Genomic DNA, 13,122 nt, shown 5'->3' on the forward strand with positions numbered 1-13,122 from the left:
AGGCGCTCCTCGTGCCAGGACAGGGCCTGTCCCCTGGGGAACACTAAAAATGTGGTTATTTAATTGAATTGATCAACTTCTAATTTGTAAGTAAAGTCTTCCTCATCAGTTAAAATGAATATGGGAATGTTGAGGTATCGCTGCATCTCAGAGCAGAGCCTGGGCTAGAGCCTTGCTTCTCAAGGTGCGGTCCTCCAGCCAGCAGCACCAGGGACACTGGAAGCCGTTAGCAATGCAGAGTCTCAGTCCCGCCCAGACCTGCTGAAGTAGATGGGCGCTTGCACAAAGTCCCCTCGGTGGTTGAAAGGCGCGTTAAAGCTTTGGAAGAACTGCCCTGGGGGACCTCCCCGGGTTACCAGCTGTGGTTAGGAAGAGGTGCCAGGGCCGCTCCTGGGCGTCGCCCGTGTAGGAAGCTGAGGAGGCTCCTTCACTTGCGCGCACGTCCTCTCTGCCTCCCCCGTCCCGCCTCTGCTTGCTTTGAGCGGCCCACACCGGGCTGACCTGCCAGGCTTTCTAACTGAGGAACGAAGTGGCCCCTCCTCACGAAAGGGCTCCAGATCCGCACCACAAGCAGTTGGTACCTACTGAGATGGGTTGGCTTTGAAGTTCCTAAAAGGAGGCAGACACGAAGCCTTAACCAGTCCCCCATCTGTGCGGGGAGACAGGTGTATGAACACCTATCTCTTGAAAAGGGCCCCGTTGCTGTCTCTGCAGCCACATGCGCTCCGCCTGCCCGGCCCCCCTCCCAGTTTATGCCATGCCCTGGATAGAGGGCGGGGCCAGTGTTTTGTTTTGTGTCCGTCCTGCATCCACAGAGAGTCGGCTGCTCACCTGGTGCGGAGTGGCCCCCCCGCCCGCCAGCTGCGGAGGGACGGAGCGGAGGGGAGTGAATCTCTGCAGACAGCCGCCCCTTCCACCTACGTGACAACCTACCTGAAAAGGTACCAGGCTCCAAGGCTGGGAGGTGGTTTCCTTCACTCTGGCCGTGGGCAGATGGGCAGTAAATTGCATGCCTTTTTTATACCCAGTTAGCACCACAGAAACGAATCAAGAACTGAATTGCTCTTAGATTTCTTGGGAGTGACATCTTAAGTAATTTTAAATGAAAGTTAATTTCTTTCCCTAACTGAATCAGAGTAAGCTAATTCCAAGTTCTCCCCACAGACAGATCTGAATATATACTCCGTCCTTTCAGTCCTGTAAAATCTTCAGCCAGATATGACCTCGGGTAGACTCTGAGCAGGACTGAATTTAAGTCGCCCTTGCCCGGTAGCCAGCTCTCCTTCCTCAGCTCAAGTCACGCTTTGGGGGGAGGCAGGGAGGGGCCTGTAGGGTGTAGCGGGGGCAGGATGGGGACAGATGTTAATTGCATTAAAAAAAATTTCATATTGAAGCCTGTTAATTTAGGGACTTGAGTTGTTTTTTTTTTTTTTATGACTTTAATGGCCCTCAGATCCATCAAGATATGAAACTCGCAAGTCTGGTGCAGAGAAGGTACCTGGGTTTCCTTCCCCTTTTCTCATCTGTATACCCCTTTCTGCAGTTATCTTCTTTGCCATGTACCAGCCAGCAAGCAAGGCACCTTTGCCAGAGCCATTAAGCTATAAGACACAATTAATATTTCCATTTGAACTTCGCTGCTGATGCGGAGGAATCTGATTCTCATTGCTTCCTCTGAATTCTTTCTTCACTTGTACTCTCTCAACCAAACCCCTCCAACTGCCTCATCATGCCACAGCTTTCATCAGTAGGTTTTTAGGTGATTCTTGGCTACCCTAGGCACAGACTTTGGCCACAGACTGTGTGTTTGGGATCAAAACCTATTTTCACTTGATAGGAATAATCTCGTCAACCAGTTAATGTCGGAATGTGGAGACTGTGCCATAAATCAAACAGCCACTGTCACCTTTTAACGCCCTTCAGTTCTGCAGATATGTCCTGTAAGAGAGGGCTCAACTTTGAAAGGGAGCAAGTACAATTCATTGATGCCACTGAAGCTTCGTCCTACAGCCTCAGTGTTTTGGGCTTTAATGAGGCTGTTGCCTGTTTGTCTTCGAGGGTGAGGCCTTAGTCTGAATAGATAACTTATTACTCCTTGTAGCTGGATCCAAGCTGAAACCAGGACCAAGAAAACTTCTCTAAGAAAAGAATGTTCTAGAACTTAGGAAAGATGAAGGTGGCATCTTCATCTTCATCTTTAATGTTCAGGCCTGGTGTTATTTTGTGGTAGGGTTGGTGGCTTTCTGGATCCAAGTCATCAGCAGATGGATGGAGTGAGTAGTGTTTGGTTTCATAGATGTCTTTTGGCAAAATCATGGTGAACAGAGGAGAGGGGACACTTCTCTTTAGGGTGGGAAGCGTGCTTAATTATGTGAGCATGTTTGAGAAAATATCTACAGCTTGCTCTATACCTTGGACTTCCAAAGCTTTTCTTCTGTAATCCTAAAGCACTTTTTTATTTTACAAATCTTATTTTATGATCTTTCACAAGGAAAGAATCATATACAATCCCTGTTTCAAACAGAAAGTGTGGATAGACATTTGTCCTTCTTGGACTATGCCAAACCTCAGAAACTTTCCATTTTCAGTCTCCTTATTTTTCAGGCAGAAATTCCTTTTATAACAGCCCAGTAAAATGCATCTTTTGTCGAAGAAGTCTTCCTGGCTTTTTTGGGTCACCCCCGCCTCAAGTGTTTCATTAGTATTATAGTCAAGAAGTTTTTTAAAAAATTCTAATCCAAATAATTTTTTGCCGCAGTTGAGATGGTTCCTACCTTTCTTCAGCTGAGACAGGGGAAAGCTGTCCTCTGTTGCCTGTACAGTATTACTTGCTAGACCTAAACCTTGAAATCCTCCCAAGGCGTTTTGGCCTCTGTCCTCTTCTCTACTCTTTAATCCTGAGTCTCTGCTCCAAACCCTCTGCAGATTCTCGGGCTCACTTTAGCTTTTGCAGTGTTGCTTCTGTCTCCGGGAAGCAGCTGGGGTTGCGTGACTTTGTCGGGGGTGTTGGAGTTCTTCTTTCCAGCGCGCTGCCTCTGCCGCCCGTCTTCCCCTCCCCCAGCCCCACTCCACCCGTGCGCTCGGCTCCCTCCTTCCTGTTGCTCTTCATCTCTCCTCCTCCCCGCGCCTTCCCTCTGTGGGGTGATGGACAGAGGCCTGCGTGCTGCCGGGGCCCTGCTCGAGCTGGGCTGGGCCCCTCCGCTTCCCAGCTGTCGTGCCCTCTCTCCATCCACCTCCTTTAAGCGCGTAGTCTGGGTGGGGAGGTGGTGCTGGGAGGGGGGCGAGCAGCGTGTCCTGAAGGAAGTGACCGTGTGCTGTTTTGCAGTGCGTCCTGTGGTGGACGTAGTGGCCCCTCAAGCCCCTACCTCTCAGCCAATCACAACCCACCTCCTGCTGCCTCACTCATTACCATTGGTTCCTCCAGCTCTGGGGCGGCAGGTGGCAGCCTGCCGCCTGCTCCCCCGCTCCACTCAGTGCAGACACTGCTGCATCTGTGCACCACGCAGGTAAGGCTGCTGGGGGCCGCTGGAGTCACATCTGGAGGCTCCAGCCAGGAGACTCCGGACTCCTGGAGAGTGTCCCTGAGTCAGTGAGGACGCTTTTGCTCTGACCTGTGTCGGCCAGGCAGCAGCTGCTCGTCAGGTAACCGTAGGGCATGCTTAGGCCTTGCCTCCTGGTAGCTCTCCCAGCTGGGTTACAACGTAAGGGCCCCAGCTATTGTGCTAAATCGCATGTTACAAACAGCCCACATGTCATTTATACTAATTTCCCAGGAAGTATCAGGAGGAATCTCTTCTGTTTACTCTTTTTGGAAGATGGCATTCAACCCAAATCGAAAGGGACGCTAATTCTTGTCCCAGAAGCCTCCTACAGCCCCCTTCTGAGAATTTCCAGCAGTGAGTGTTTTGCGGCACCCACTGTGGGAAGGAGGAGATGTGTGTTTGTCTCCACTCTGTTGCCGGCTGACACCTTCTTGGTTTCTAGCTCATCTGAGGGGTGGCACGGGCAGAGTGTCATGTGAACCTGGGGCAGAACTTCAGCTGTGGTTGTGAATGTGGTCAGAGATATTTTCCTTTGGGTGCAGCACAGGGGCTCCTCCACTGGGTCTTGTTTCTACAGCTGACACACAAAAAATGAAAAATGTCATCGAGGCCAGTGTTGCAGCAAGGACACGGCTGGTGGTGGTGCCCGACTGGTGCCCGACTGGCCACTGGGTTTCTTTTCCTGACAAAAGTGGGGCTCATTTGTTTGGCCAGGTGGGGTGGCTTATGATGGACTGCTTCTAACAATACTGTATGATTATTTATACATTTACTAGGCCCCATAACAATCCATTTGCACAGGCATGGTTAACGTTAGCCCCACAGATGGAGACACTGAAGCACAGAGAGGCTACTGATGAATTCAGAGCGAGGCCTGGGAAAGAGCGGTAATGGCCACCCTTTGCTGAACCCCAGCGTGTGCCAGGCATGGGGCTCGTGCCGCACAGAATTACATCAGGACTTGCTTTACTCACACATAACAGTGTATCCAAATGATACTGACTAGGTTTATTTTAAAGGTTTATTTTTTTTCTCTCAGTTAAGACAGTCCAGAAATAGGCAGTGCTGGCACATAGCTCCAGAGCCACCAAAGGGTCTGTGTTCCTTCTGTCTTTCCGCTTCACAATGTTTAGATTGTGGCTTCCATTTCCATGGGTTGCCTAATGGTCCAAAATAGCTGCTAGCGTTCTAGCCATCATGGCTGTATTCTAGGCAGGGAGGAGGAGGAAAGGGGGAAGTATGCGAAGAGGGAATGCCTCTGAACTGAGAATTTCCCCAGACGCACTGATCTTCTGCTCGTGTCTCCCTGGCCACCTCTAGCGACCAGGGAGACTTTGAAAAGTGTGGATTTTTAGCTAGGCACATTGATGCCTTGAATAATAGGGTCCTGTTAGTAAGGAGGGAAAGGGACATGAACATGGGTGAGGCAGCTGGCTGTGTTACATGTGGTCCTAAAGAGCCCTCCAGTGTATGGGACATTATCCTCATTTTATGGATGAGGAAGCTGAGACCAAAAATATGATGATCTGCCCGAGGTCACTCGGCCAGGAAGGAACAACCACGGCAGGATTGGAGCCTGGATTTGTGCGTTTGGGGGCTCTTTGCTTTTTCACTATTTTCTTTCCACTGAGTTTATCTTTTATTGTGGACACTATACTGAGTGTTCCACAGACATTTGATTTAACCATCACAAGATCCCTGCAGTTCAAGGCAGCATTATCCCCATTTTACAGGGAAGAGATCGGAGAGGTTACACTCAGAGCCTCCGATCCCTGCTCTGGAGCTTCTTCTGTTCGGATCCTAACAACCTCCTTGTAAAATTATATACTTCAAAATAATAGTAAGAATCCTATTCTGTAATTTGACAAATAAAATCCTTGGCATTTCTCCAGCATAAGAAATTGCAGAGACCGAAGCATGTTATTAAGCTAAAAGGAATTCCATGTAAGGTTTCGATAAGTGTAATGATTTTATAGCTTTGTTCCTGGCTGATCTTATTAGTGCTTCCTATAGGCTCATACATCTTGTAAGTCTGAGGAATTATTTGCCTTCATTTTTTAAATAAAAAAATGAATGTGAAATTTCACCTTTTTTCTGAGCTATTAATTGCTTCTGGAGAAGTGGCTTGTATTTTTTAGATACCACTTCAGAACTGTTCTAATTTTATACTGGCATCTAGGTACCATATTTAGGTTTTTATGATCTGATTAATTCTTTCAAGCTTATTATAATAATGTGATTATTTGAAAATGGGCTTACAGCTCCTTATAAGCATTCTGGTAATTCTAAGTAGGTGAAAAAAACAGATTTTTAGCATTCATTATTTTCATTTCTTTCTCCATCTTTGTGAGTATCAATTTTGGATCTCTGTTACCCCAGCAACAAGCTGTGACATCACAAATGATAGCTTTTTGGGTGGAAAGCCAATGGTTGATCTCAACTCTTTGTTAAGAAACAAAGGTCTTGTTTTCATGTAAATGAATGTAATTGTACAGCTTGCTGTTGGAAAGTCTGTAGTTAAGGTTGCGTGTAGAATCCTGTTAGTTTTGGTTTCAGTCTCTCCTGTCTGCAGTTACGAATACGGACAATCAGGCATTTGGTTCCGTGGAAAGAGAGCAGTTGCTAAGCTAGGTGAGGTTGCGGAGTGTCTGTCGAGTGTATCTGGGTGATCCAGGAGGACGGCCGTCCGCTGTGAGGCCACCACAGGCACTCACTGCCCGGGACTGAAGGGCAGTGACGTGATCGTAAGTGACTTCAGTGTCTGTTGTGTGTGTGTGGAGACCAGATGGTGCTCAGGACTCATTCAGAGCTCTCTCGCATGTGTCACTATCTTGCCTTGTGCCATAGCTAATCAAAAAACAATTTTTTTCTAATCTCAAGTAAAAAATATTTTCCGTAAAACATAACTGCTTGGGCAGAAGATATCAGACGGAAAGCGTAATCACTGTACTAAGATTTAAGAGCTCAGAATTAAGAAAGCAGACCAACCCCAGACAAATTCTGAGCGAGAAGATTCTCTGGGTAAACCCACCTCGAAGCTCTGTCTCTACCACTGCGTTGTGTGCGTGCCTGACCGTTCTCTTTCTGCTTGTGTCCTTTTGATTTCAGGCCTCCTTACAAATCCCAGGCTGACTCCGCAGCGGAGAGAACAGTAGACGGTGTCTCTTGCGGCACCCCGCTCTGTGTGATCACGAATCGCCCCCCACCTAGCACTGCCAATGGGGTTACAGCTGCCGCTCTGCTCTCCACTCCTGGAACGGACTCCTCTGTGGAAGCCAGGGAGAGGAGGAGGTGTGTTACGACTGATGTCACTTGTGGGGTTCTGCTTTGAGGTAGTAGGTAGCGGGGTGGGCGTGAAGTGTTTTCCCCAGCCGCACATACTTCTGTGAAAACGAGTCTTCATGTTACAGCGTGGGTTTTCTCTTTTGCCTCTGGGAGATTTTTGGTGGAGATCTTAATTCTTTCTGATTATTTAACGTAGGTACTTCTTCTGTTATGGATCTGTGGGCATTTCTTCTTTCTGTTTGTCTTACGAGAGAGATGGCTGTCAGGCACTGTTTCCCCCTTTTGTGACGGAGCAGCTGAGCAGAGAGAAGTGTCTTTGGTTTGGCTCTGGTGGTCCACGACGACTGCTGGCAGCAGAGAAGAGCAGTGATATGATAAAAAGGCTCAGAGAAACGGAGCTAGGATGTGCAGTTTTGATGAATCTGAGACGAATACCAGAAAAGGAAGTGGATGGCACATGATGATACTGTAGAGGGATGGTGGCCAACTGTTCTGCAGGCTCCTTGGAGGGATGGTGGGAGCAGCCGTGAGCGGACCTCAGAGAGATCTAAGGCAGGAGCTAAGAGAACCTTCTGAGACAATGGAAGGTGTGACCAAGGAGAGCAGGCCATTTTCTTCCACTAGAAGAAGTGGTAAAAATAGAATGCATTCCATTTGGGAGTTTCAGATCTACATAAAGACTGAAGCCATAATTATCCCTTTTTTAAGACTAGAAAAAGAGGTCAAATCTTACCAAAATTTAGATTTCACTTTGACTTCATTTTATTTTGAATATCCAAAGGAAGGAGGTGTATATTTCCGAGTGTCTATATGTGTAACAAGGCAGCGTGTCGTTTCAGCTACAAGGTACAATGAGTTAAACTTTTTAGACATTCGTTTATTATAAAGATAGCTCTAAGACTTGCATCTTGCGAAGAAACAGAAGGAAGATGTTAAGTTGAAAAAGAGTGTTTTTCTTCCTTTCCTCCCTTTCTTTTTTCATTTCTTTACGTACAACTTGAAGAAATTCCATTTTCTGGGCTAAGAGATTGCAGAGCTAACAGTTGTCATCTTTTAATAGGCTTACAGCCAGGAAAGTTTTAATAAATCAATCTTCAATATTTAATGTCTATGTATTTCATAGCTCAGACGTTACTTAGATACTGTTAGTTTCATCTAGAAACTAAATGCGAAAGCAATCTTTCATTAGCTGGGGAAAAAACTCCCTTTAAAAACTCCTTCTGAGCTGAGACAAGTGAAATGAGTTAAATTCATCATTAAGATCATGGTCCCTGGAAGGATGCGTAAACCAGGTTCTTTATCAAACTGCATTATTAAATATTTAGTTGCATGAACCATTATTTAGAGAAATCTAGAGAAACGATTGCTGTCTTCTGGGCATTTTCTAACCTGTGATCAATAACCTGTTACAGATTGTGATTTTTGTTTTAGAAGTTTTACTCAAGCCACAAATATTTATTGAGTGCCAGCCGTGTGCCACATGTTTTATAGAACTAGGATGTCTTTCCTCAAGGAGCAGCAAATGTAAGAATAAAAGAATTGGGTCAAGATAGTAAGGAATTGTAATATGAATGTGGTATATCAAGATGAGTGCACTTTAGGGATGGCACAAAATAGGTATAGATATTCGTTAGATAAATAATAATTATTAGATAATAAAATAAACAGCTGGCACAAGATAAATAGCTGGGAGCGTATTAGATAAAGAGCTGTTGGACTCAGTCAGTTGATCTGTAGCAGCGTTTATTCCTTCCAGAATTTGCTGAGCACCTGCTGTTGCCAAGTACTGTGACAAGCCCAGACTGCACAGCCATGAGCTGATGAGTATGGTCTGAGCCGCTGCGAAGTGTGTACGCTAGTGAAGAGGAACGAGGGTGATTACACTTGTGATAGATGCTGTGCGTGGTGCTTTACAGAAGATCCGCCTACTGTAGACTCGCCTTCTCGGGGTAGGGGGGTGGGGTCAGAGAAAGTCCCCCTCGGGGTGTGATGCCCGAGTGAGAACTGCAGGGCAAATAACAGCCAGGGGAGGGGGAGGGGCGGGCCTTCCAGGCAGAGCAGACAGCCACCGCAGAGACACCAAGGCGGGGGACGGTGCTCGATCCTTCGGAGACGCTGGAAGGAGACATGGTGGCTGGAGTGCAGCGAGTGAGGGACAGAGCCGTCTGCGGTGAGGCCCGCGGCGCAGGCAGGGCTCCGTGATGCAGCTCACCCCCAGCGAGGAGGTTGTGGGTTTATGTGCCGAGAACCATGGTGAGCCACCGGAAGAGTTTTTTGAACCGCTTTGCAGAGATGTGCTTCACACAGCATGTAATTCACCAGTTCAACGCAGCCATCACCACAGTCAATTTTAGAGCATTTTCATCACCTTAAAAAGAAAGCCCGTAGCCTTCAGCTGTCGCCACCCCGTCTCCCCCTGCCCCCGAGGCCTAAGCAACCACTCCTCTACTTTCTGCTTCTGTCAAGTTGCGTGCTCTGGAGATTTCATCCAAATGGAATCAGTATGTGGTCTTCTGTGACTGGCTCCTTTCCCTCAGCAGCGTGTTTTCAAGAGTCATCTGTGTTGTGGCGTGCATCAGTACTTTATTCTTTTCATGGCCGGATACTGTTTCGTTACGTGGATATACTGCATTTTGTGTGCCATTCATGGGGTGGGGGACATTTGGGTTGTCTCCACCTTTCAGCTATTTGAAGAATGTTATTATAAACATTCATGTACAAGTTTTTGTGTGAACATATGTTTTCATTTCTCTTGGGTGTGTACCTAGGAGTAGAATTTCTGGGTCATCTGTCAGTAGAAGATTTGAGACAAAAAAAAAAGTTGATGTGACTTACATTTTAAAAAATTCTGCCTTTTAAACTCTGGTTGCAGTAGTACATACGAAGTGGACAGGGGAAGAATGGACAGGAATGGATGTGAGATGACCAGTTAGGACACCCCTGCAGAGGAGCGAGCGTGAAGAAGACCAGTAGCTGGCACTGAGGTAGTCGTTGGAGGAGACGGAAAAGAGTGAATGTGCTCAACGTTTGTTTAGGAGGTGGTTCCAGCAGCACGGCAGACAGGCCCACAGGGCCCTGTTCCTATTATAAACAGACGAAAGGGTGGCTCAGTTCAGAAGAATGAAAGAGAACTCCCAGCTGACAAAAATGAAGAGACCCCAGAAGCCAGAATGGTCTGAGTGGCCCAGGGTGGAATGAGACCTGGAGCCTGGAGGCTCTGGTTTAGCGCCGTGGGTGGATGTAGGACGCGTGGCTGTGGACCTGGCTAGGCTTGGATCCACCACCAAGAACCTGAGTAGAGCTGGAATTCTCAAAGGGCTGCCCAGTTCTTTGCCCACGGTCCAAAGATGTGTCAAGAGTCCAGGCAGGTTTTTTTCTTAAGAATATATATAGGGACCTCCCTGGTGGCACGGTGGTTAAGAATCCGCCTGCCAATGCAGGGGACACGGGTTTGAGCCGTGGTCCGGGAAGATCCCACATGCCACGGAGCAGCTGAGCCCATGCGCCACAACGACTGAGCCTGCGCTCTAGAACCTGTGAGCCACAGCTACTGAACCTGCATGCCAAAGCTACTGAAGCCCACGTGCCTAGAGCCCGTGCTCCGCAACAAGAGAAGCCACCACAATGAGAAACCCGCGCGCCGCAACGAAGAGTAGGCCCTGCTCGCCGCAACTAGAGAAAGCCCGTGCGCAGCAACAAAAACCGAACACAACCCCAAAATTAATCAATCAGTCAATCAATCCACTTCTTACCTAAAAAAAAAAAGACTGTATATATATATATATTTTGTTTTTTTTTGTTTTTTTGCGGTACGCGGGCCTCTCACTGCTGTGGCCTCTCCCGTTGTGGAGCACAGGCTCCGGACGCGCAGGCTCAGCGGCCACGGCTCACGGGCCCAGCCGCTCCGCAGCATGTGGGATCTTCCCGTACCGGGGCACGAACCCGTGTCCCCTGCATCGGCAGGCGGACCCCCAACCACTGCGCCACCAGGGAAGCCCTATATTTTTTAAAGAATATGTTTATATATTCTTTCTGAGATTCTTCTCCATTATAGTTTATTACAAGATATTGAATACAGTTTCCTGTGTTATACAGTAGTCTTTGTTGTCAGAAAAATCTTTTGTGGGATATTTTTACTACCCATATAGTTTGGAAATCCCAAGCCAAGAATTTAACATAGGAAGTAGGTCTGTACTCTTAAAATTTGGGGGCCATCATGGCACAAACAAATTCAAAGATACCTTGAAGATAAACACATCTTCAACCTGGGGCCCAAGGGATTTCTGTACAGCAGTCCCCACCAGAGACAAACTCACAGAACACTGTGAACACTGGAGAGGGAGAGGCACCATGAGGGAGAGCTCCCGGGCAGGGTCTAGATGCTCAGGATGCAGACGAGCGGCAGACAGCAACCTCAGACCGTGACTTCAGTCGGTGATGTCGACAAAGATTAGTCAGTTGATCTCAGAAAGAAGCGGAGCATTTTATTTGAGCCAGATTTGAGGGTTATAACCCGGAAGAACATCTCAGCGAGCTCCAAGAACCGTTCCTCCCGTTAGAGGTCACGGCACAGTAGCATAAGTTCTTGAGACACAAGGCTGTACGCGAAATGACGTCTTATTGACAGGTCACACAAGCCACGTCTGAGCGTCATCGTGGCCCCATCAAGAAGGAAGGTTATCTCTAAGGCGCTGTCTCGTTGGTGCTGGGAGAACACTGCTCTTCGTGGCTGAGCAGGTGTTCCTGCCGACGGAGGTTTGGTCGATGTAAAATGCAGATACGCCCTGCACAGTAAGGGGGAGAGTGGGGCCAGAGGGCAGAGCAGATGTGCTTATGTTTGAATTGTTCTTGTCTTGCCATAAGATATGAACTTGATTTCACAGTAACAATAGTTAGAAGTGACCAGCTGTACTAAAGCTAGAGCGAGCATCTAGAGGAGCAGTGAGGTAAGTGCATCAGGAGTAGCTGTTGAGACAGAAGATGTTGCAGACGCACTGAGGTATCTGGTAGAGAGCTGCTACGGGAACCTGCGTGTGTAAGGCGTCTAACAGCCGTCTAGGGAGAGGCTGCCGTGTGCCCGGTGCAGGGGCGTTACAGATCCAAGGTCAGGGAAAAGCTAGAGCGTGTCCATGTGGAAGGCAGCTCAGAAGCTGCAGCACAGTGTCCGATGTGGGAACAGAGCGGGTCTGGAGTAGAGGGGCAGGGAAGGGGCTGCAGAGGAGGTGCCTGGGCTTGAGTTTTGAGAGGCTGGTCGTAACAGGAGGGTGGTATTTTAGAGGGACCTGAGAAATTCGGGGACAAGTTCACTGTGCCTGGCACTGGGAGGAGGGCAAGGCCAGTGCAGCGTTTCCGCAGGTGTCTTGTGTGAAGTAGATTTAGATGCAGAAAAAAAGTGTTCTGTGGCCCAGCGGATTTGTGAAACGACGGCTTAAACACAGGTAAACACAGGTTGCTCCAAAACCTGGGGATCGCTCCTCTCCAGGGCGTGGGGCTGGTTAGAATTTGCACAGTTGCCAAATTTCTGTGTCCATCGATTAGTTTTGTTTTTTCACAGAAACCTGACTGGTACTCCATTGGGAATACTTTGGAAATTGTGGCGCTAGAGAGAGGTGGGCAGGAACCACATGGTGTAGTTTCTGTCTGTGCTGTGCTGAGAAACTTGAACTTCCGCTCTCAGAGCTGTGGACTGGAGTGCTTTCAGCCGGGGAATGGCTTGATCGAATAAAACGTCATTTAAGCCTTTACAGAATTAAAGCCGTTTAATTCAGTTTCTCCTTCAGACAAACACACGCTGAAAGAAAACAAGCGCATGTTTTGAAAACAGCTAAATTTCCCTTCTGAAAGAGCATGCTGGGTACTAATTCTTCTCGTGAAGCCGCAGCTTGCTCTGTAACCAGCTCCTTGTGGAAGCATTTTGGCTCTTGCTGGGAAATGGAGGCCTGGAGCCTGTGTTGACAGGTCCCGTTGGAAACAATTAGCGTCAGGCAAATGGGTCTTGAAACTGGCCATAGCAAGCCCTGACCAGCAGAAAAGTCATCTCAGAAAGAATCCCTGTTTGCGGGGTAACTAGAGCTCGTGCATTGGGGTGTGGGTCTTCCCATGGAACCGGCGCACCTGACTTTCCTTTTCTGAGCCGGGTTTGTTCGAAGAGGGGGGAGTGGGCGCGTGTAGCACTGTCCGGGGGTGGGGTGCGGCTCTCCGGGAGTGGGGGGCCCTTCACTCAGCCTGTGAACTACACATATGATTACAGACGCATCAGGAGGCAGGGCTGGATACAGTGGTCATTATGGTACCA

General features: G+C 48.1%; 1 protein-coding gene across 17 annotated transcripts in view; it reads left to right on the plus strand.

The window, feature by feature from the left end:
- Positions 1-13,122, plus strand: part of PPP1R12B (protein phosphatase 1 regulatory subunit 12B) — a 197,353-nt gene that overhangs the window by 75,175 nt on the left and 109,056 nt on the right. For 13 of the 17 annotated variants that reach the window (XR_007476031.1, XM_049706871.1, XM_033415970.2 and 10 more), the window contains 2 exons: positions 816-941; positions 6,651-6,833. Coding sequence is in view for 16 of the 17 variants with exons in the window: in XM_049706871.1 (XP_049562828.1) it covers positions 816-941; positions 6,651-6,833 (309 nt within the window). In the remaining variant the exon portion in view is untranslated. Of the gene's footprint in view, positions 1-802; positions 942-1,453; positions 1,495-6,650; positions 6,834-8,583; positions 8,789-13,122 lie in introns of those variants that run through there. The other 4 variants (XM_049706901.1, XM_033415983.2, XM_049706912.1 and 1 more) reach the window with 4 other exon arrangements.

This window comes from Orcinus orca, chromosome 1 (assembly GCF_937001465.1).
Source record: "Orcinus orca chromosome 1, mOrcOrc1.1, whole genome shotgun sequence".
NCBI lineage: Eukaryota > Metazoa > Chordata > Mammalia > Artiodactyla > Delphinidae > Orcinus > Orcinus orca.